We start from the raw sequence: 25124 nt of genomic DNA on the forward strand, positions 1-25124 counted from the left end.
GCTAACAGCAGCGTGACTCTTCCACTGCTGCCCTTCACTCGTATTTCTTTGGGACAAAGGCCATGTTGATGTTTTATCTCTACAAATAACATAAGCTCAAAAGTGTTCTGCCACATTGTATAGTTGCTAATGCTAATGGTTAGCTTCACCTAGAGAGCCCTGCTCTCTGCTGGACACCAACACAACAGCCTTCCCCGTCATGACTCAAGATGTGTGAGTCCATAAATGCAAATTGACAGTGTCACATAGATCTGTGAGGCTTGATAAGTTGCACATTCTGTTATAATAAACCTTAAAATTAAAAGATTAATTTATTAAACGGCTATTAGATGTTAATTGCCTTTGAACTTGCTACCTCATTTACTAAACAGGGGGGCTTGCAGCATGTTCTATGTGCTTATTGTCCCTGCTGCTGAGTAAAGACACTTACAGCTCTAATCGGGGATCAGTTTGCACTTTCATCCCAGATGGCAGAGGTGAGATGATGAAACCGACTCTGAGCCACAGCCCATCTGACTCCACAATGCTCTCCCTTTATACACTCACACACACACACACACACACACACACACACACACACACACACACACACACACAGGTGTGTTCACCAGGTACCTCCGAGCTGAGTTTTATCAGCTGAACCACTTGGTGAGGGACAACTAAAAGGCGTCCACTGAGACGTTTCTCCCAAATAAATAATTAAACTGAGTGGTTTCAGTTTGAGTCCGTGTGAAAGGTGCACATCCGTGAAAGCTGCAGTCTTACCTGAGTTTTAAGTTAGCCATAAATTCTTCCATCGACACGGTGTCCAGAAGCACGAAGTCCGCCTTCCCAAACTCCAGGCTCTCGTGCTCTGCCATCCTGCAGCTTGTTTTAGAGCTGGGCTCAAAGAAAATATCTCAACAGCTTATTTTGAAGTACCAAAGAGTTCATTGACGACCTCCACCTCCTCTCCTCCTCCTCAAAACACGGTGGCGAAAGCGGTTCGCACTCAGATTCCTCTGGCAAGTCGGACTGTGATGTCACTCATAAGTTCAGGTGGAAGTTATTAATACTGATAATTTGGAAAATAAATCCTTTGTATTTTTTAAACGCTGTTCTCCTTCAGCAGCGGCTTCTTTGATCCAGAAACATCGCCAGGTCCGTACAAAGTTCCCTCTCCTTTCCGAAGTTCAGTCAAAGCGTGCGCGAGCAGCACCGTTTCCTCCTGTCGCGCGGACACACCGTCCACCAATGGGATAGAGGCATGCGCTGCTACGCCCCGCCCCCTCGCCTGTACAGAGGTGTGGCTCAGACCCAGACCTGAGTCAGCTGAAAAGCATCGCAAACATCTCCAAGTACCACGGCTTCACTGGTTTCTGACCATTTCTGACACATGCTTCAGCAATGCCGAGGCCGCCGTTAAAGAAAGGGGGAAATAACATCTACTGTTATATTTTATGATGTTTATGTTACCATAAAAAATACCGTTTTGTTGTTGTTGTTGTTGTTATTTTGCTAAGGAGGTACAAATGAAAATACAGCCGTGCGTGTAGGGAGAATTTATTGTAAAAACAAACATTTTCATTGAACCTTCATACCTGAGAGGGTTCTATGGTTCTAAGCAAAATAATCACAAGCTTGCCCTAGTCCCAGAGCGCCCTCTTGCGTAAGAGCAGTGTAAGTGTAAGACTTCGCCTAAAAATATGCCTGTCGCTTAGAAACGTGTTTAAAGCATCGACATATAAATATTTAAAGTTTTAAAGTATAAGCATCTCACCTGATATAGGCAGCGCCCTGCAGGACCGACAAGCTAACGGCTAGTCTTAACTGGACTGCCATGTTAAAACAGCTCATTATTAAAAATTATCATTATGTTTTGTTCAAACATTACTTAATTAAACAGTATCTCAGCATATCTTTTACATTGTATGGTCATTTACAATCAGTAATATCACCAGCAGTTAAACATAGTGCTATTGGTGGTTTCAGGGGCAGAAACCCCACAATGTTTCTGCTAGAACAATCCTGTAAAACAAGATTTACAAATATGTAAATATTTTTTAAAAACAACTGTTGTGAGATTTTGGCAGTCAAATACGTTTAAAATTCAGCAGCAATACGCTTGAATTGTGCTGTTGCTGTTGTGTGTCACAATGAAAGATGCTCCTTAGGGGTGTCAAACATACGGCCCACGGGCCGGGTCCAGCCGCAAACGGGTTAAGTCCGACCCACGAGATGGTCGTATGATGGTCGTATAAACTTTATTTTCATACTTTACAATGTAGAGTGAACATAAACTATGTTTTCAATACAAAACTGCTGTTCCCAATACGTCCACTAGATGGAGTAATAGGCATTGTGTTAAGTAGTGCAACAGGTGTTCTGACGAGCTACTTTGTTTTGCCCCTGAGCTAAAATAAGTTTGACACCCCTGTTTTAGATTAACTAGAAAATGGCCAATCTATTTAATAATGACTCTGTTTTTCAAAATCTCAAAACAGACCAATCTGGCCAAAGACTACCAGACTCACAAAGAGTTGCATTCCACAATCCATCAGGCTTCTCGTTAATTCATCATCACTGCTGCCATGAGAAAACCAAAAGCCAATTTTTGAATTATAATGTGAAATGGATTTTAGAGGATTCATCTGTGGTTGATTTCTGTCAGCATTTATTAAAACATTCATGAGTAAAATAAACATGTTAATAAATAATAAAGTTATTATTTTAAACCTGAACGGGTCTGTTTCTACTAACCTGACCACTAGAGGGAGAATTACACAGCAAAAAACAAACAGCTCCAACGTGATTTAGACATCATGTTGTCAGTGACAGCTGCAGCTCAGTGAGAGATTTAGCACTACGTGTTTATCATCTTACACCAGTCATTATTATTATTAGGCCCGAGCAGTGAAAGCGCTGCGAAGGCCTATTGTATCTGCTCTGTTTATTTTTCTTCCGCCAAGTTAATTGGCTTTTTGGAGGCCTTAACATACCCGAAAACTCAGGATTTTTTGCACACGTGTCAGGCATGGTGTAAAATTTTGTATTTTAAAGGTCCCAAAAAAATCGCAATAAAGCTTGCTCCACAGCGCCCCTGTCACGGCTGCCAGCCAGAAGAGGGGAAAAAGCAGCCAGGATCACCCAGCTCTGGTGACTGACTAGACACCGCCCCTCCTCCTCCTCTCTTCCAGGCTGCTGAGGAGCACAGCTGAGCTGAATCCTCCTGATGAGCCACACCTAGGATAAAAAGGCTGTGCCTTCAGCAGTCTCGGAGGCAGTAGTGCAGGGGTTCTGCTGTTCTCCATGATTTGTTTTATTTTAACCCGTTCGTTCGTTCGTTCGTTCGTTCGTTCGTTCGTTCGTTCGTTCGTTCGTTCGTTCGTTCGTTCGTTCGTTCGTTCGTTCGTTCGTTCAGTCCTTCGTTTTGATGAGTTTAACTTTTAAAGATGAAACTCTTGAGTGATCATGTGGGATCTTGTGCTCGTTGGTTTTTAAGGTTAACTTCGTTTGTTGCAATTTTATTGACTTCGTTTTTAAAACACCTTCTGTTCCGGTAAAACTTTAAACATAAGTTTTAATCAGGTGTTTTATGTCAATGAATTGTTTTTAGAACTTTTATCAACTTTGTGGATTTAGAAACACCTTCTGTTTTGGTGAAACTTTTAATAAGTTTTAACTAGGCGTTTTTAATGTTGGTAACTGCTCTTTTAATGTTAACCTTTTTGAGTATTTTTGTTTAGCATTATTTTAATAATGCTCGCCATCTGTTTGCTTGTGTTTTTAATACCTTTTTGTACAAATAAACCCACTTTAAACTCCTCCGCCAGTTTTTATGTTATCCCCATCCTTCACATTTTACCATCTCATGTCGGGGACGTAACAGCCCCCAAGAATGTGAAAAATACCCCCCTCCATAAACCTTAGTTTGTCCTACAGTTATGAAATTTTGTACACTTGTAGTATTCAACAGTGTGCACAGAAAAGCCTCATGCAACCATGGTCAACATCAAACAGGAAGTCGGCCATTTCGGGTTGAAATGGTGATTTTGACCCCGGTTTGGTCATTTCTAAGGTTCGCTTCTGATTGATTTACTCGATCATTTTTCGCACAATCATCTCAAAAGTTGTGGGAAATTGCTCAGAGGGAATGGGCGATCAAATAGAAAAAATAAAACTGACTTTTTGTATATGCTGAGGGGACGTGACCTGGCCTCGAAGTACGACTACTCGCCAAAAATATATAAATGGCTATAACTTCATGCCCAAATGGAGTAGAGTTACAAAAATGTCTGTGGTCATTTGTCATCCAGCCACAAACTAAAATTGATGGTCAGATGATGACATCACACAAGCCCTGCCCCCTCAGGACCAAAAAGGTCAAGTTTTACTGTGATAGTTCCCAAATCGCCCCATTTCACTTAATCACCACAAATTTTTAGCTGGTAACTCAAGACAAGTGGGTGTTTCTTGGCATCACTTTATGGGAGTTTTCAAAAGAGGGCGGGGCTGTGGCTGCACGGCAAATTCAGGCGTACCGCTGTGGCCATACAGTTGCCTCCCATTTCGTCATTTCTAAAGATATCGCCACGAAACTTCCGGTGAGTGATCCTAGTCTGCACCCCCCCTCCCCTCCCCCAAAAAAATCTGATGTGAAAATCTGGTGGGCGTGGCCTATATTCTGAAATAGCGCCCCCTAGGACCATTAAAACTGTCGGCCCCAAGCCATGCTTTGACTTAGGATTACAAAATTTAGTACACTAATGTAGTGTCTCAGGACCTACAAAAAAGTCTCTTGGAGCCTAGCGCAAAGTCGCACAGGAGGTCGGCCATTTTGGTACAAGTACTCAATTTAGTGGTTTTTGCACACGTTGTTTGGAGAATGATGCCCCGTCGCCCTTTTCACCGATCACCTTCAAACTTCTGCTATATACTCTTAAGCTATAGGGGGAAACATTCAACTGTTGGATTTTTCAAAAGTTGAAAGGTGTGGGCGTGGCTAAGCCTCAAACTTTGACGTGTCGCCACACCACTCTTCTTTTTAACAGCTCCCTATTGGACTCCTTTCACCCACTCACCAGCAATCTCTGGCAAATAGCAGTAGACAAGTTAAGGTAACTTGGTGTCCAGTATTGGCAGGTTTCAAAAAAAGGCAGGGCTTTGGGAGCATGGCTAATTTTGCCATCACGCCATGTAAATATGTTTGCCTCTCATTTCCTCAGTTATCATGATATCACCACGAAATCTCTGGTGAGTGATCCTTGTCTAATCCCCAATAGAAATGAATGTGATAGGTTGGTGGGCGTGGCCTATTTTCTGAAATAGCGCCCCCTAGAACCATTAAAACTGTCAGCCCCAAGCCGTGCTTTAATTGAGAGCTACGGAATTTGGTACACTAATGTAGTGCCTTGGGACCTACAAAAAAGTCTCTTGGAGCCACGGACCAGGAACAAACATGTGTAGGTTGATTAGTGACTCTAAATTGTCCCTAGGTGTGAGTGAGTGTGTGACCGGTTGTTTGTGTATCCCTGCCCTGCATCTGCTGCAGATGGTGACTGGTGACCAGCTCCCTGTGACATGTGGTTCTCACAGTGACTGAGTGAGTAAAGTTTCATACTTGTTAAAATTATTCAAACGTGCTTAAACTAGTTTTATTACTTCTGAATGACTTTCTAAGCCATTTACTTTCAAGCAAAGACTTGTTTTTACAGCTATTTCTCATTTCACATTTTTACAGGCAATGGTGATTAATTTATTTGTCCAACTTTAATCGTGTGACTCGGCTGAAACCTTCACATTGTCGGTACATAAACACATAGGATGAACGAGTTCAGGATTCCAGAACACATCAACACCAGACGCTGGACAGCTTGTCCCCTGGCAGTTGTTGCTTTGGGACATTAATAATCTGATCCTTTTGTTTTATGTGATAAGGAGGCGGACAGCGCTGGATTCTTTCCACTCCTCCGTGTGCGTAGGCCCGCTGGCTCGAGTTTGGATAAACCGCTCAGCTTCACATTTAGATCAGCTGCTGTTTTCCTGCTGGCCCTGGATCAGACTTGAGTGTGTAAAACTAGACCCATGTGATGACCTATTCATCGACAAAAACAGAACAGATGACATGGAATACTCCAAGTTTTAACTCATTCATCATTTTTACCTGTAGTTACTCCTCTGTAGGGTCTATTTATTAACCATTTGTGTTTTTCAGGGAGGATGGTTGTACAGCATGCTCATGGGTCTTCTTGTGTTGTGATCACTCTGGGATGACAGACAACGAAAATGACAGAAATCAGAAGAGTCTGGTTTGACCTATAAATCAACTTTAATCTCCTGTTTTGACTTGAAGGTTGTACCTTCTGGTCTGCTTTTGAGCACACAAAGAAAGGACGTCAGCAAATCTAAAATAAACTCTTGTTAAGTTGTTACGTGTGACTTGGCGCGTTGGTTTCTGCTGCCCTCCAGCTCTTCTCTCTGAATGAAAGTGGTGGCAGGGTCAGTGGAGATTCAGTTTACTGTGTTAAGGGTCAGGCCAGCAGCAGCTGATCTAAATATGTTCACAGCTTGTTTATCACAAAACACACACACACACACACACACACACACACACACACACAGAGAGAGAGAGAGAGAGAGAGAGAAAAAAAACTCTTTTAGGTTTATTATCTGTATCCTACCTCCAGAGTTTTGTGACAACATCCTTCAAGGACCAGCCTTTGCTCCACCTTGCACCTGCTCCTAAATTAAGTATTCCTACAAGCTGCCAGGAATTCAGCCAAAGCTGTTCTGTTCTCTCTGTGGTCTATTAAAGTGATTTCTAAAGCAAGAATGTAATATCACTCTATGGTACCAAACACTGATTACAAAGATTTTCTGGGCAGGAATAACTTTCCCCCCATTTAGATCTTGTTAATCACCTTAAAGAAGAGTTTAACTGCTGTTGCATCAGAGAAATTTTCACTCCTTATCTGCCAGTGTGGAGATTGGTGGTAATCTAGTGGGATAAAGAAGTTTAACAACAGTGAATGAATGGAGCTTTCAGAGTTACTCAATCCTGGCCCTCCTCCACAGATCCCACTACAACGGTACCAACTCAACAAGTCCCAGAACTATCTTCGCAGAGCCTTGATGAAGTCTTGAGTTAAACATGATGGATCACTCACCACTGCTCTTAGCTTGACTTCATCAGATATCCTTTATCTAAACCTGGGGCATGTTTTAGTTGTTTCTCATCTGTGCTATAACATTTCATGGTTGAATCACCTGTTCAGCAGGTCATGAAGCTCTGCAGAAGCCTGTCCATTACCTGCTGATTAGAATCAGGTGTGCTGAAGTAGAGAAACATGCAGGCTAGGGGTCCTTGAGGACCAGGACTGAAGACACCACTGACTAATGCAGGTGACATCATGATTGGAGTCACTCCAACAACTAAAAATGTGATTAATATATGGTGCTTTGTTTTTTATCCATTGATGCCGTCAGGGTAAACTTGTGCTGCTTTGATGCCGTCATATTTCCAAACTATCCAACTGAAAAAGGAGTCAGTTATCAATAGAACAGTTTCAGGTTTTAGCCTTTAATTCAGGAGCCTCACATGTCCTGGATCCTGGACAAGCACAAGACCTGGTGTGTTTCTGCTCCGTAACCTCTGTCTTACTGGGCCCTGGACCAGAAGTGGCAGGATGGGAAACCATGTGAGCTCCTTCACTTGCTGGCATTATAATGATGGAAGCAGTTGTCACCAATACTTACAGAAACCTTTGCAGATTAGGCAAAAGGTGGGGTCAGGAAGAAGGAAGATTTAATTTGTTCTTAAAATTCTGAAGGTCTGATGATAAAAAAAAAGCTACTTGGTCTCATCTCCAAGTTTAGTAAAGATCCAGAAAATTTATTTTTTTAAACCCTTCATTACAAAGTTTGATTTCACAGATCTAAAAGCAAGTTGTAAAGATTACCTATCTATTTTCAGCCACTTATCCAGAGTCGCATCATGGGGGCAGTAGTCCAAGCAGTGGGCCAAACTTCCTTCTCCCCAGCAACTTGGATCGGCTCCTCCAGGGGAATCCTTAGGCGTTTCCTGGCCAGCCGAAAGACATAGTCCCCCCAGCGTGTCCTGGATCTTCTTTTGGGTCTCCTTGGTGGACCTGCCCAAAAAACCTCACCAGGGAGGCGTCCAGGAAGCATCCTAACTAGATGCCCGAGCCACCACAACTGGCTCCTCTCAATACAGAGGAGCAGCGAATACTCTGAGCCCCTCCCGGATGACAGAGCTTCTCGCCCTATCTCTACGGGACAGCCCAGACATCCTGCGGAGAAAACTCATCTTGGCCGCTTGTATTCGCGATCTCATTCTTTTGGTCACAACCCAAAGCTTGTGACCATAGGTTAGTAAGTTATAGATAGATAGATATATCTATACATACGTACACTAATTGAAAATATAAATGCTACACTTTTGTTTTTGCTCCCATTTTTCATGAGCTGAACTCAAACATCTGAAACTTTTTCTATATGCACAGAAGCCCCATGACTCTCAAATATTGTTCTGAAACCTGTCTATATGAGTGTTAGTAAGCACTTTTCCTTTACCAAGATAATCCATCCCACCTCACATGTGTGGCATATCAAGGGGCTGATTAGACAGCATGAATAATGTACAAATGTACCTTAGACTGCCCACAATAAAAGAACACCCTGACATGATGAACATGATGATGAATGAATGATGAATTTTTATGAATTATTACGCCTTTTTATGTCTAGGGACAACAGATGGAAATTAGCCTTTGGCTATAATCTGGCATGTTTACATTCATGTAATCTGCTTTTACATTTATGTTCATGTACTACGCCTGCCCATACCAGCACCCCACCGCCACCATGGGCCACTCGTTCCACAACAGCAAATTGCTCACCCACACGCAGTCTGCCATCTGCCCTAAACAGTGAAAACTCGGACTCATCTGTGAACAGAACGCCTCTCCAATGTCCCAAATGCCATTGAATGTGAGTGTTTACCCACTCAAGTCGGTTACGACGACAGACTGCGGTCAGGTCCAGACCCAGATGAGGATGACAAGCATGCAGATGAGCTTTCCTGAGATGGTTTCTGAAGGTTTGTGCAAAAATTCTCTGGTTATGCAAACCGATTGTTGCTGCAGCTGTCCGGGTGGCTGGTCTCGGGCGATCCTGGAGGTGAACATGCTGGATGTGAAGGTCCTGGGCTGGTGTTGTCACATGCTGTCTGCGGTTGTGAGGCGGTTAGATGTACTGCCAAGTTCTCTGCTTTGGAGATGGCTTATGGTGGAGAAATAAAGATTAATTTCACAGGCAACCGCTCTGGTAGACATTCCCACAGTCAGCATGCCAATTGCACGCACCCTCAAAGGTTGTGGCATTGTGCTGTTTGATCCAACTGCACATGACAGGGTGGCCTTTTATTGTGGGCAGTCTAAGGCACACCTGTACATTATTCATGCTGTCTAATCAGCCCCTTTATATGCCACACCTGTGAGGTGGGATGGATTATCTTGGTAAAGGGAAATTGCTCACTAACACTCATGTAGACAGATTTCAGAACAATATTTGAGTCATGGGGGTTCTTTGTCTGTTGAAAAATTTCAGAGTTCATCTCATGAAAAATGGAAGCAAAAACAAAGTGTTGCATTTATATTTTCGATCAGTGTACATATATATATATATATATATATATATGTACACACACATAGGAGTTGATCCATTTGCCTTCTGCTAACCTGCCTACATTTCGAGGCTGTGTAATTGCTGACACCAACTTTTCCCCCCTCAGGGACAGTAAAGGAACTCGATTTCATTTTATTTTTCACAAAGACAAAGCATTGAAAAAACATCTTAGAATTTTTTTTAATGTTGTTTTATTTGCATCAGTTCAGTCACAAACAAGTTTAGTTTTAAAAAAAATACCCATTTGCATTCTGTATGATTAAGATAAACACAAAGTAAAACCATTGATTCTGAACACATCTGGACCCAAGACATACTCGTTTGGCACAGTAGGAAAATAAAACCGACACTAGCCTTTTGAACCTCAAACAGGTTTAACGCTGAGCTCCCACTGGAGCATGAGAACACTTGATTTTATTGAACATAGCCTTTACTCAAGGCTGGCAAACACCAACGCCGACTCGAAACACGGATCGACGGTTTCTGTTACATAGTGCACATTTCTTCTTTCACACGTAAAAGGAGAATTACATTCAGCCTGGTCCGGACGCCTGACTAAACATCAGTCCTAAATTTGTACAGGCAGAAATAAACTCAGAAAAGCTGAAACATTCACACAAATAAAAATGTTGTTCTACACTTTGAACAGTTACAGTACTGTCTTCAACAAGGTGAAAAGATTAGTTTTAATAGTTCAAGTATTCCAACAAAACAACTTGCCCTTGGGTGGATTTGCTACTTTAAGGCTAAAACAGGTCTTCCTGTTAATGTGTCAAAACATGCAGGATGTCTTTCAAACACCTCTTCCCATCACATCTCATCAGTCCACTAATACGACTTTTCTTTTCTAAACACCCACAACATCCTGAGTGCTGCCTCCAACCTGCACTCTGTCCCCATTAATGCTGAGGGAATTTCAACGCCACGCAGGCGACTCCATCCAAGCATCCTGTTGTCTATTTTTCTACTAAAAACCAAAAAGGGGATGACAGGAGCTGCATCATGCTGCTGGTAAAAACAGGCTGTTCCGCTCTGTTCTTGGGAGGGTACTTGGTTTAGGAAGCTCTTCGTCCTTGGCAGATGATTCCTTGGGAAAACAAGGAGATTTGTGGTCGAGAAGCACCAGCCAGTGCTGCAGAGCTTCTTGCTAAGCCACCTTGAATTTGCGCAGATCTAGAGGTTCTTTACTGGGGACGCACCAGTCATCAGCCTCCTGTGCCATCTTATAATTCTTCAGAGCTGTTTTGTTGTAAACCGGCAGCCTTTCGATAGAGTCCGTGGACAGGGCCTGAAGGGACGGGACGACAAACGTGTTTACAAGCTGACCTGTCAGGTTTGTGTTGCACTGAGGCTGCTCATGCTGGTTGCTCTGCACATCTGGCTCACCTTTAGGTAGATGACAGCATCTGTGCCGTAACCCTCCATTGAGTAAAGCTGCAGATCTCCCTGGAAGTACTTGGCATAGAGACGGGAGATGGGGAGACCGTAGCCAAAGCCAGCCTGTGGAGACAGAACTGAATCATCAGCTTCAGGTCCTTGAACTGAATTTGGATTTCATGTTGATAGCTGCTCAAAGACAAGAATGTGTTCAGTCTTTTGTCTGAAATCAGTTCTGATCATGGGTCACCTGTTGGGACGATCACAACACCATACATGAGGACGGCTGATGGTTTGAGAAGTAAAACAAGAAAGGATGTTCTCTCAGGTTTCAACCCAGTCAAGTCAAGTCCAGTCAAAAGCCCAGTCACTACATGCGTTTACACGACCAAACATTCGGGTTAGAAAAGGGTTACCCCAGGTGTAGTAACCGGGTTTTTAAAAACCCAGTTATGAGCATATCCGGGTTTTTGGCGGTGTTTACATGGACCTGCGGAACCGGATTATTGTGAATATTCAGGTTTTAAAAGGGTTGCTGGCTGCATGTAAACACACTGATTTTCACACTGTTTTGCATGTTTATTAGGGCTGTAGCGAAGCCTCGACGAAGTCGACGGCTCCATTCTAAAAATTTGTCGACGTCAGATCCGGAAGTCGACGCACCGCGCCCACTTGTTGCATCCCCAGGAGTTTGTAAATAGAGGAGGAATCTGCCTGTTTTTCCTCTAGTTCGCCCTCTTCTCCGCCTTCACTAACATCTCCGCCAAATACCGAAGACCCGGAACAACGTCCGTCCACTACTAGATTATTTTCCTGTTTTGCCCGCCTTCGTCTCCTGGCAACGGACAACAACTTCCGGGGTCAGATGCGCTGCTTCGTGTCTATCGCAGATGTAGAAAATCACCGGGAGCGCTTCTCCCTTCATTAAGGAGCTTCTTTCAGACATGAGGAGAGCTGTTTTGGTGGTAGCAGTCTCTCCTCCATGCTGGTCTGTTTGCTGCTGGGTGTTTTTGGTTTATTTAAACTTGGTAACTTGAACTTAATGTTGGTAAAGCTACTGTTAGCATCTTCGCTAACAGCTTCTTGCGTTGGGATAAGTTGTTACGTTTTGGTTTAGAGTTCGTCTTTTTGTGGTGTAGATCTCCCTTTTATTACATTTAGAGTGTTGTGGGTTTTCGGTTGAGTGTAAAATATCACCTGAGTTTGGTTTAACCCGTAAGACCACTCGCCTCACGCACATAAGTGACCAAAACAAAGCAGCATGGAGACACTCCATCTTCTACCACCTCTCACTGTTCACTCCCAAGTTCTACACGTCACCAGAACATAACCAAACAACACAATAAACGCAGTGGTATACAAAATGGAAGGCCTGTAGTGTTTATTCTCTTACAGTAAGAATTTATCAATTTTTTTGAGGAATTTATTTGAGATTTTCTGGTTTTTGTTAATTGTGCAATAGAAAAATAATCATTAGATTAATTTTCTAAATAGTCATTAGAATAGTCGACTATTCGATAAAATAATCGTCAGAATAATCATTTTAAAAATAATCGTTTACCCCCAGCCCTAATGTTTATGACTGAACAACTGCATGTGTAGCAGGACAACAGAGGACCTCCAGCTGGGAGGAGGGGGATTTACGATATGTAAATCCTCCTCACTGTAACTCCATTCACTGCAACTAAATAGAGATAAGCTCTTCATATTTTAATGAGAAAACAAACAAAAAAGATGGGTGGGTCGCTTATTCATGTGACCTCAACAGCCCAGTTCATGGGAACGTCCCTACAGCATTTAACTCATGATAGAGCTTTTCAGACCAGCTCTGAAATGTCCCAGTGAACGCTTTTAGCTCACCAGAGGAGCCCTGGAGTGGTCTCCGATCTGAGGAGCAGGAGCAGTGGAGTACATGTAGCTGAAAAGGTTCTCGATCCGGCGGAATGCAACACCACCGCCTCGGTCGCTCACCTGCAGGAGGGGAGAAGGAATTTTAGCCCTTGAAGCCTGTTGATAATTTTAAAAAAAATTCACATAAAAAATAAACAAAACCATGCCTAAATTGAAGGCCAGATCAATAACAATTTGTTTATTCCAGCTGAAACCGGAAGGGTAATGCTGGCTCTGTGTAAAACATTAACTCTGAAGTTTTCCAGGCTCTACGGGTGGAAAAGCATGATCCCGTACAGCTAATCTTATCAGAGCTCTGCTGTCGCTGCAGGCACCGAACAGAAACCAGGTTACATAACAGGTACAACGGAACGAGAAACCAGCAGAGTGGCAACTCCTCAATAGATGTTTAAGGTCGTTATTTAAACATTTACTTAAGTGCAGACCTTCCTTCAGCCTTTAGTAAACAACTGAAATGATTATGGGTGGAAACAAAAAACCCAAATCCCAACTCCTTCAAAAGAAAATATGATATTGGACTAGAAACTTAGATTAACACTCATTGGTGACCCCGAGTTTCTACATTTATCATAAAAACCACACTTTGTTAGTCTTAACCATATGTGTCACTTTGTGACTCACCTTGATGGACATGTCCTCTCCACCCAGGGACACCATGACTCTAATGGGAGGGAGGTTGTTGCTGCTTTCGTGGGTCTCGATTGTTGCTCTCATAGCATTCTGGGGAAAAAAGGAAAAGATTATGATTAAAAGGCACAACTTTTGATATTTTAGCCTATTGGAAGTGAGTCTGCAGAGTGAAGTTGGAGTTTGTTACCTTGAAGAGCTCAAACAGCATGTGATAGAGGTGAGAGGGGACGTACACGATGGATATCGGATGATGATGATTCTTGTCTGCACAGGAATGAAAAAACAGTTTAATGCATTTGTTTATTACTTCTAAGCTCCCCTGTGCACATTACAACTATTAATGTTAAAATCCTGATTTTAAAACAATCTGAATAAACTCACTGTTCATCTCCTGTACAATCAGATCGGGGGAGCAGAGGTAGTACTGCTCACACAGCATTTTGGCACTGTGGAAAGCATCTAATGAAAAGAGGGAAATGTTAAAGTAGCTGATTATAAACCCAGAGTAGCTCAAACACAAGCACAGACTTTAAAGGGACTCCAAGGAAGTTTGAAGTTTTTATGCTCGCGATCGCCACTCAGGCCTAACGCGGAAAAAAGTAAGCTCGTGCATGAGGTGCGCATGCTGTACGTGCACACTCCTTAACGAAAATAACAGCTGAGACAGTCCCGTGTGTGTGTGTGGGGGGGGGGGGGGGGGGACAGAGGACAGGAGAATACGCAGGTAATTAATTAAATAATTTGGTTCTGTACCTTTCTCTTCAGCACAGCCGACAAAGGTTTATGATGGGTCAGTCCTCCTGCAATGCTCAGATCATTCCCTTCCCTTGCTTGAAAAATTGTTCCAAAATTAAAGTTGAGCCCACATTTTTTTTATCCGTGAATTCAATGCCTTTTGGAGAGTCTTAAATAAAAATTTGGGCATCTTACTGTGAAAAAAATATACCATTAATGTAAAAAAGAAACTCCAAATAACAAATTATGTTCACACCCAGAATCGAACCCAGGCCTTCTGCATGAAAGTCATGGCATGAAAGTGCCAGTGACATGTATTCTATCTGTAACTTGATGAAAGCTGAAACAACGTCAATCCAAAGAACGGTTCGGAGCAAAAATGGCTATTTTGTTGCTAATTTGCAGGAAATATCTAGAAGAAAGTTCTACAGAAAGTAGCTAAGGGTCCTCAGAAATGTAGCTAGGTTCATCACTAGGCGTTAGGAACAGCAACAAAGTCGCGTAGTTGGCACTACCTCTCTCTCTGCTGCTAAAGCTACGGATAGCAAATGCTACAGGCTATGCCTGAGCGTGAACGCGCATGAAGCAGCCTGTTCGACCCAAAAATCTCTCTTTTTCTGTGATTTTACAGAAAAACAGAGGCAGTCACAGTAAAAATGCCAGGGCTCATTCTACAGGACCAGGGCATACATGTTTTGACTGTCAAACTTCCTTAGAGTCCCTTTAAAACGCAGCAATTCCACACATTTAAAGCGAACTTCAGGAAACTAAAACTCACCCTGAATCACATCTTCCACTTGGCATTGAGGGTCAATACTTCCAATGGTGTTGGGGTGGACTGGGTTAGTCGTGCCATCAAACACCAGAGCTGCAGAAGGTTGGAAATATAGAAATGTCAGGAGGAGAAAAACAACAGGCTGCACTTGTTTTGGTAAAAGCACCCACAACGTTCTGCCTCTTAATTCCTGCTCACGGGTGAAAAGTCTGAGAGGATGAAGGTTAAAGAAGTCATAACTACTTGTGCAGTAGCCGTTGTGAAACACTTTGGATCACTGATTCGGTTTGCTTCAGCAGTTTCTCATGCAGGGTGACGCAAGAGCTCTAAACAAACACGACTCCAGACGGAACGGGATCAGTCCAGAGCAGCAACGTGCCCTTTCATCCCGTCTCATCTGCTGACTCTGCAAGTTTGTTTTCTACGTGTTCTTAACATGAGCAAATGCGCAGAGAGCCTCTGCACACAACCAGCTGAGCAGAGATAGCTGCCTGCTTTATTTGTAAAAGCTGAAGTATGAGGCTTTCTTCCCTTTTTGGTTTGCTGCTCTAATCTGAATTATTGCACTGGATATCTGTGTCTGCTGCAGGTTTTACCAAGATAAACAGAATAATCTCTTTAGTCATATCAGTTTACAAGCAAACCAATGCAACAAGTGACTGAAAATAAAACTTTTAACAGTAAAACACCAGAAATAGTTTATCTAAGCCGCCTTCCCAAAAATGCATTTAATTTTAGATTTTAGCTGGGAAACAATTAAAAATCGACCCACTATGATCAGTTGGACTATTTTTGGTTTCTGTGATTTCTGTATTTTTCAGGCTCCCGTGCTTATTTATCATTAATTTTCCATTCTTAAATCTTTTCTCATAATCTTTTTTAAATATTCTTTTCTTTTATATTTGTACATTAACTTTAAAAAAAAAACAATGGGATGGGAATGTAAATGTTCCCATACAAGACAGCTTCAACTGGAAACCGAGAATCTAAGAATAAATATATAAAATCAAACATGCATTAAAAATTATAATGTAGTATTGACTCACTGTGCTGGTTGATGAGCATTCGGATGGAGATGCGGCTCATGTAGAACCGATCCAGGAAATACTGGATGTTCTGGTTGGTGACCGCGTCCTGGGGGAACGTCTCCTTGTATTCGATGACCCCCTGAGCCATTGTCGGCACCACGTCGTTGTGCCGGTTTCTGATGGAGACTAACGCATCGACAAACCTGAAAAAGGAGAATAAAACGTGTCAGGGATTAATATGATTAATTTTTGCTATTTGGAACATTTGTAGATAACTTCCAACTTACTCTGAAAGAACTTTATGGTCATCTGGATTTGTGTCTAAAAAGTCGAGGATCTCCATTAAACTCTGACTATACCTAAAAAAACAAACAAACATGTACACAATTGGGGTGAAAAACAGAACAAACTGAGTGTGTGTATGTGTAGAAAATGAAAGTTCACAAAGAGGGCAAAAATAGACCACAAAAAAAAACCACACACACACACACACAGATCACGTGGAGCTGTGACCGGGAATCTGGGGTAAAGTTCAGAGTCTGCAGCCACCTCCCACATCCTCCACTGAGCCAGAACAACTTGGTCAAAGGGCATTGTTGTAATTCAGAGCGTGATGTAACTTATGAGGGTAAATAAACCGCCCCGGTTTGCGGCACAAAACAGCAGCAGAGGCTGCAGTTACATCAGAAAACAGCATAAGGCTGATAAAGAAGCTGAGAGAGGCGGATCTGAACTTTTAGCTCCTGTTTAGAGATGAAGTTACATAAAACCAGCTGAGCACAGATAACCTAAAGATGATGATCAATAATAGGTCATGGACTCACCATCTCTGCACCATCTGAACTGACGGGGTGGTGAGCAGTCGGTCAGGCAGGAGGTTGATCTCCTTCATGATGTTTGAGAGTCTAACAGGAAGTTCCTGCCTGAGGAAAACAAACGATGTCTTCTCACAGGCGTTTATGGAACCTGGGTCAGAACAAAGAAGGCCTCAATAACAGACATCTGGGAGAAAACAAACATCTTTGACTAAGATACATGCACAGATATGAAGAGCTTGTTATTTCCGCATCAGAAAAGGACACATTTTATCATTTTTAATCAATTTTCTTTCGGAATGTAAACATTTGGCTGCAAAATAAAAGGAACCAAGAGGACTTTCTGTTTTCTGACAAAAAGGTTAACCAAACATGCTCGTGTTTTTTTTTTAGAATTAATCATCTTCTCATGCCTTAATATTAATAAAACTATTTAAGCTCTGCATTATTTCCATACATTTTGCAAAGTAAACAACATTCCTGCTCATGCTACAGATTTTCTGACAGTTATGCTTATTTTTTCTGCACACATTCTTTAGCAGTCATTTTCATTTCACATAGTGAAAATTATTTATATTTAGAAGTATTGAGCGGTGCAGCACGATCCTGCAGGTCTGATGCAACACTTGCCATGAACTACATGTACTAGGAGAGCAGATCATGCAAATTCTCACTCACATTATGACACAGAAAATACAATATATCACATAAATAGTGTGCAAGATGCTCAGACTTAAAAGACACACGCATCCGAGTTGTTCCCTTAAATATCCCAAATTGAAATAAAACTCACCGAAATCAATAAACTGCTTCATGGAAAGCGGCGATGGAGAAAATTTAGAGAAATGATCGATGTGTTTCGGCGCATTTGCCAGCGCAGCGTTCTTCATGATAAAGCGAACGAACTTCATGATTGCTGCAAAGTCTCAGCTCCACCTTTCTGTGTCCTTCTGTGTTTTGATGCTAGGCTATTCTAGGCTAACAGCGCGAGCTCATTCCCTCTCTGAACATTCACAACAGCAACCGCAGCGTGAGGAGAAGTACAGAGGCTCAGCCAATCAGAGGAGAGGAATTTTATTTTCGCCAAAGACGGACCAATGAGAGCAAAGAGGGGCGGGGTAATTTCCACGCTACACTTAACACCCACCAGAGCACTTGGAGCTGCAGATCAGAACGTTTGAGCTATTTGGCAGCTCCTGGCAATTCCACGAATCCCTTATGTCTTTCCTAGATATATATCTGAGCGGGTGGAGTTTAAAACGTACGTACAAAGCTGGGACACAACATGGAAAGAGTTCTTTCAGAAGTAAACAACATTTTTCCTCCAGTAATTTCAATTCAGTAATTATTGTTTTTTAATTTCTACCAGGAGCACAACTTTGGGCGTACAAACATACAGGAACGTGGTTGTGACCGTTTTATTCAGTAAAGGGAAAGAAAACATCCGTGTCACATTGCTCAATGTTTGTTTTACACAACACTAAAAGCTTCTGAACAGATATAACAGATAACGTGTTGGATCAATAGGGTTAGATGCCACCAGACACCGATGAAATGGCATGAGAAAGGAAACTGTGGACATTAATAAATCTAATATTCGATCACATTAACACAATAACTCTTGGAAAACTAAAGAAATCTGCCGTCCTCTGGTTCCAGGTTTTCCATCTGAAGGAATAAGTCAGAGTGTTTCCCAGTTGAACCAAGGATTTTACAAACACCCACATTAAATATATGAAATAATCTAAATGGGTGTTTAAAGTGCAACTATGAAAGCATTGGGACTCTTTTTGCATGTCAGCAATGTTTGTTTGTGCTCAATTTAGACTCGAGCAATAAAAAAGAATGACGAAACTAGGTCTTCATGGTGAAGGTATGAAAGTTGGTACAATTATGTAACCACTAACAACGACATTGAGATTGCATTTGAGCGTCTCATGAAATATGATGTCCTGAGCAGAACGAACTTAGTGCTTCATTTCTTGCCACCTTGCGTCAATAAACAAATGTCTTGGTTCTTGAAGAGTACAGGTTAGACTCCCATAGGCCTTGTTGATGTTGATTTTAAGACACTAAACTTGAAAACTACATTTTCAAGGTTTAGTATGTGGTACACACTGCCGTCTAGTGGCACAAATTACCATTTGCATTCTAAATGTATGTTTATGAGGAATCTGACAACCTGATTTGTCCCTTTTGGGTTTAACCTTGGATCTAGAAATATTCTGTTATAAATGAAAATACATGTTTCCTCCAAGTGGCGCAAAAGCATTTTTGTTTATATCGAGAAAAAACTAAAAGCACATATCCAGGATGGTGTTCAAATACTCTCCATGAACATGTTCAAATGCACATTATTTTTTTTATATTCAACTGAAATGGTGAATGTTACCTTTTTAATGCTGAGAATATAATAGAGGCCAGTTGGAGGAAAACAACCTGAGCTCATTCAGTGTTAACTAAAGATGAGATCATGCTGTTGGACCATGAAAAGCTGAGCTGTACTGGTGTTTATTTGCATTTGAATCCAGTAATAAAGATATGGATCAAAGTCCTTGATGAGATAAATTCACCTCCTCCTTTATCTTAATCTTTATGATGCCACAATCAGATCTTGTTTGTTTTCTCCTCTCTAGCAGGAGTTCCTTCCCTCTGAACGGCTCCCTGGATGTTTGCCACTTATGGTTTGAATAGAAATGCCTTCATCAGAGAACACACTGTCCCCATCAGCTGTCCTGATACATAACACTTAAATGTAAACGTCAGCACCACTGGGGTGGTTTTTCACTAGAGTCACCAGGTCTCCCTCGAAATCACAACAACTTTTTGCCGTCTTGGAAGAAAAAAACACACACCAGAAAGAATAATTTTAGAAAGGTTTTTGGAAATCTGCACCATAAGAAATCATCACAGTGTTTCAGGAAACAGAAACCTGATCCCTGCAGAACCAAGCAGCCGTTGTTTTCATGGGTCGGCTGGATGTTTACCAGCTGCTGCTCAAACTTCTTCTAATGTTCTTTTCTGTTTCATCTAAAACAGGGGTGTCAAATTCAAATTCACACTGGGCCAAAATGAAAAACTGGGACGAAGTCGTGGGCCAAACTCAATATTTTTTAAAAAGTAATGGCAAATCTGCATATTTTCCTTTATAAACGGTTGAACCTTTTCATTTGGAAACAAACTTATTTTTGCAGTAACAATGAATGTGGAATAACCAAATAACACACGAGTAAAGCACACATCAGTGGTATTCGTTACTTATGTGTCAATTTTAAAAAAATATTTTTATTCCTTAAAATCTGCATATATTCAGCATTTCTTATTTTTTTATCTTATGAATCTTTTAAGTGTTTCTATTTTACGTTTTCTTGTTTATTCTTTATTTTTTACTCTCCTTTGTTGCTCCTTTAATGAATGTTATTGCTGTGACACAGGGCCGGATTTAGCCAGCCCTAGAAAGGGGTGCAGGTAGACGGGGGGGGGGGGGGGGGGGGCAGATCTGGGAAATAATTTTTCGGGTGTCACATACCCCCAAATCCCTAAAATGCATAGAAAACTATGCTATCATCATTACAGTTCTTCTATCCATATATCTATCTTTTCCCTTGATCCATTCCTTACACAGTCCTCTGCATCTATCTATCTATCTATCTATCTATCTATCTATCTATCTATCTATCTATCTATCTATCTATCTATCTATCTATCTATCTATCTATCTATCATCTATCTATCTATCTATCTATCTATCTATCTATCTATCTATCTATCTATCTATCTATCTATCTATCATCTATCTATCTATCTATCTATCATCTATCTATCTATCTATCTATCTATCTATCTATCTATCATCTATCTATCTATCTATCTATCTATCTATCTATCTATCTATCTATCTATCTATCTATCTATCTATCTATCTATCTATCTATCTATCTATCTATCTATCATCTATCTATCTATCTATCTATCTATCTATCTATCTATCTATCTATCTATCTATCTATCATCTATCTATCTATCTATCTATCTATCTATCTATCATCTATCATCTATCTATCTATCTATCTATCTATCTATCTATCTATCTATCTATCTATCATCTATCTATCTATCTATCTATCTATCTATCTATCTATCTATCTATCTATCCATCTATCTATCTATCTATCTATCTATCTATCTATCTATCTATCTATCTATCTATCTATCTATCTATCTATCTATCATCTATCTATCTATCTATCTATCTATCTATCTATCTATCTATCTATCTATCTATCATCTATCTATCTATCATCTATCTATCTATCTATCTATCTATCTATCTATCTATCTATCTATCTATCTATCTATCTATCTATCTATCTATCTATCTATCTATCTATCTATCTATCTATCTATCTATCTATCTATCATCTATCTGTCTATCTATCTATCTATCTATCTATCTATCTATCTATCTATCTATCTATCTATCTATCTATCATCTATCTATCTATCTATCTATCTATCTATCTATCTATCTATCTATCTATCTATCTATCTATCTATCTATCTATCTATCTATCTCTATCTGTCTGTCTGTCTGTCTGTCTGTCTGTCTGTCTGCCAATTTTTAAAATTTTTAATGTTTTAATATTTTTTATGTCTTTAATCTATTTGAGCTATCTTATCTGTCTATCCTTCCATTTTTTATTTTATTTTTTATTTTACTTATATATTTTTTATTTAGTTTTTTAGAATTGTTGTTGTTTTTATTTCTTTATGGCTTTCATCGTTCATGACAGAATAAGTTGTCTGCTTTTCTGTGCAAAAGTCCTAACAAATCCATCCCGATCTAGGCCTGTTGTTATGGCCTTCTCATGACCCAGAATGACTAAACTTATTTTTCTCTCATGTAGCGTAGTACGGCGGAACGGGGTAAGAACACGAGACAAAGTGGAGAAAGAGCTCTCGCATGATGCTGCTGATATTCTAATCACAAGGGAGGTCACATACATGCGATGGAGCTGAGGAAAGGCATTCTTCTACCCATGTAGATATTTGCAAACGGTGGAGAGGTCTACAAACTCTTCACTGTTACCATCATCAGTCTTTTTGAATTCTTTCTCCAACATTATTTTTGCAACAAGAATCTCAATGGAAAGTTTGTCACTGTCACTTCCTGCCATTTTCTGCAGAGGACTTAACATGTCAGGATCCAGAAGAGAGGGAGACTGAGGTTGAAGGCAGTTAACTGCTTTCATGAGATCGAGATTGCTTTTGGAGAATCTTGCCTCCATCTCTGCAATGACTATGTCCAAAATGTTGAAGAGCTCTCTTCAGAGCCTGGCTAGGAGTTGTGGAGTCTTCTGCGTGGCCCACAGTGGACATTACAACGCTACCTGTTAGCAATGAGCTTGTTTTTCTTTGTCTTTTAGCAGCTGGTGTAGGTGTGCTGGTTAATGTCTCACTTTCCTCCTCTCTCATCTGCTTCAAAGCCTGCAGAGATGCACTGACTACTTCTGAAGCACAGCACAGGTCAACAGAGTGAGACTGCAGCATAGAATTAGCAGACTTCAAGGAACCCAGAACTTTTAATAGGAATTTTCCTATTTCAAAGAAATTGTGCCTCCTTAACATAATCAACAGTCCTGATGCCTCTGTACAGATATCAACAGGAGCAGCTCTGTCCTGTGTAACCTCTGACAGGATACTCATAACAGCATCCTGATTCTCCACAAGGCACTTGGTCACATCATGGTGGCTTGTCCACCTAATCTCCAACAGTCGTTTCAGGGAGGGAACGTCATAGCTCTGTGAAACATAATGACGGTGGAAAAATGAGTGTAGAGATCCTGAAAGATCAAAAAAGGTTTTTGCACATGGCTCTGCTTGCATTGCATGGACCACTGCCAAGTGCAGCTGGTGGTTGTAGCAGTGGATGTAGGGAATATCCTTCCCTACCTTCTTCTGCAGTAAGGCCTGAACCCCACCCCTGACCCCACTCATGACAGAAGCTCCATCATAGCACTGACTGATCATTTCAGCTGCACTATAGCCTGAGTCAGAGAGATACTCAAGAATTTGGGTGGTAATAAATTAGCATATAACTGACTTCAGATTCACATTCAGATGGCTCGTGATGTCGCACAGAAATGCCATTTCACACAGAAAATTTTCATCTCGGAGCTCTGTTGAGTCTTTCCCTTTGCTTTCCATGAACAGACAGATCTCCTCACGCAGCTCGAAAAATCTTTGCAGCACCTTTCCCTGGCTTAGCCATCGCACCTCTGTGTGATAGGGCAAGTCACCATACTCTGTATCTAACTCGCCCAGAAATGCCTTGAACTGGCAGTGATTTAAACCTCTTGCTCTGATTAAGTTAACCGCCCACGTTATGGTGCTCATTACATGTTCCATTTTCAAGGCTTTGCCACACAATGACTCCTGGTGTATTATGCAGTGATAAGCTGTCAGCTCACCTGTGACATTTTGCTCCTGCATCCTCTCACGCATCCTTGCCACCAATCCACTCTTGTGCCCACACATCGCGGGTGCTCCTTCTGTCGTCAAACCCACGAGTTTTTCCCAAGGCAGGCCCATCTCATTTACACATCTGGATACCTCTTCATACAGATCTTGTCCTGTAGTTGTGCCATGCATAGGACGTAATGCCAAAAGCTCTTGTTATGCTCAGGCTGGAGTCCACTCCACAAATAAAAATTGACAACTGGGCAAAGTCAGATGTGTCGGTGCTCTCATCTACAGCAAGGGAATATGCGATGAAATCTTTTCCCTTTCTAACAAGCTGTTCCTTTAGATCGGTGGAAAGCTGGTCTATACGTTCAGCAACAGTGTTTCTGCTCAGGCTCACGTTTGAAAATAGTTACCTTTTGTCTGGGCACACTGCGTTACAAACTTTAAGCATACAGTTTTTGATAAACTCTCCCTCTGTAAATGGCCGAGCGGATTTTGCGACCTCTTCTGCCACAATAAAACTCGCCTTGACGGCAGCTTTGCTTTGTGATTTTGCTTTTGTGAACAAAGCCTGGGACTTAAGACCTCGTTTTAATTCTTCCACCTTCTGTAGTCTTTGTTCCGTGTCCTTATTCTTGTCTTTGTCTTTGTGTTTCTTAGATGTTTCATGGCGCCTTCTTAGATTGTATTCTTTCATTACAGCCAAACTTTCTCCACACAGAAGACACACAGGTTTGCCATTTACCTCAGTGAACATGTACTCTGCCCCCCACCTAGCTTGAAACCCCCTGTTCTCAGGATCCACCTTCCGTTTAGCCATTTTTTGGGGAGGAGGTAGCTGAAAGTTGACATCTGCTCTGACTGCTAATGAATGATGAAGGCAGCCGAAGTCCACTTGCTGCGCTGCAGTGAGTTCGCAGGTTACCGTTGCATTGTGGGAAATGTAGTATTGGTGGGTGCAAAACACCAGCGGGCGGCTACGGCCTGCGGGTCGGTTCTAATACTAATCAAATATCATCCCGGGGGCCATAGATAATTCATTCGAGGGCTGGATTCGGCCCGTGGGCCTTGACTTTGACATATGAGTGTTAGATCTTTTTGAGTTCATCTCAAACAGACTCAGCTCAGAAGTTAGTTACTGCCTGTATCATAATTAATAGCTTTAATTAGAAATCAATACAGTTTAAAACAATAATTTAGTAATAGTTATTAAAATTCTGTGTATTCACTGTAGTTAAAAAACAACAAAATAATAATAAATACATAGGTTAAGACTTTTGCACAGAACTTTACTTTTATTTGCGATGAATTCAAAAACATGTGAAGATTAAAAGAAAACAACACTGCGCTCTAGTGTTCATGGCAATGTTGTTTGTAAAATCGTTTTAATGAAGACATCCATAAAGTAGAATGTCAATAAAACACCCAAAATGCTTCAAATGTAAAAAAGCAAAATGGTAAAACACATTATGCTGATACAACGCTACAGATAAACGTGTTTCTGAGCTATTAACAGTTTAGATAACTTTCACAAAAGGTTTCAGAATCCCGAACAAGCTGTAAAAACACTAAGAGATGCAACAAGAGGGACGTAAAGTTTTAGAGGATTAAACACATTATACAACATATAAACACTTGGTTCTGTCATGGTTTTTCTTTTAAATTGCCATTTCAGAAAACAAACACAACGTTTATAGCCTTTAA

At 41.1% G+C, this 25124-nt stretch overlaps 2 protein-coding genes and 1 long non-coding RNA gene across 3 annotated transcripts in view; all 3 read right to left on the reverse strand.

Annotated features, from left to right (window-relative positions):
• The window catches only part of myo1d (myosin 1D), a 142907-nt gene extending 141698 nt beyond the window's left edge, over positions 1-1209 (reverse strand). The window contains exon 1 of the mRNA XM_015962652.3: positions 766-1209. Coding sequence (XP_015818138.3) covers positions 766-860 — 95 coding nt within the window. The 5' untranslated portion in view covers positions 861-1209. The remainder of the gene's footprint in view (positions 1-765) is intronic.
• Positions 1210-5727: 4518 nt separating this feature from the next.
• LOC107387612 (uncharacterized) lies at positions 5728-8210 on the reverse strand. Its single transcript, XR_011516860.1, has 4 exons — positions 7938-8210; positions 6339-6545; positions 6143-6243; positions 5728-6073 (listed from the first exon to the last, which is right to left on the reverse strand). It is a non-coding gene; the product is annotated as an uncharacterized lncRNA (long non-coding RNA).
• A 1808-nt stretch (positions 8211-10018) lies between these two features.
• Positions 10019-17986, reverse strand: pdk2a (pyruvate dehydrogenase kinase 2a). Its single transcript, XM_015962651.3, has 11 exons — positions 17749-17986; positions 16965-17106; positions 16428-16499; positions 16159-16343; positions 15116-15205; positions 13984-14061; positions 13790-13866; positions 13594-13692; positions 12922-13032; positions 11071-11184; positions 10019-10972 (listed from the first exon to the last, which is right to left on the reverse strand). The coding sequence occupies exons 1-11, from the start codon at positions 17864-17866 to the stop codon at positions 10832-10834; spliced, it is 1227 nt and encodes a 408-aa protein (XP_015818137.1). The 5' UTR covers positions 17867-17986; the 3' UTR covers positions 10019-10831.
• Between the last annotated feature and the right edge of the window lie 7138 nt (positions 17987-25124).

The sequence above is a fragment of the Nothobranchius furzeri genome, chromosome 16 (genome assembly GCF_043380555.1).
Source record: "Nothobranchius furzeri strain GRZ-AD chromosome 16, NfurGRZ-RIMD1, whole genome shotgun sequence".
In the NCBI taxonomy this organism is placed as follows: Eukaryota; Metazoa; Chordata; class Actinopteri; order Cyprinodontiformes; family Nothobranchiidae; genus Nothobranchius; species Nothobranchius furzeri.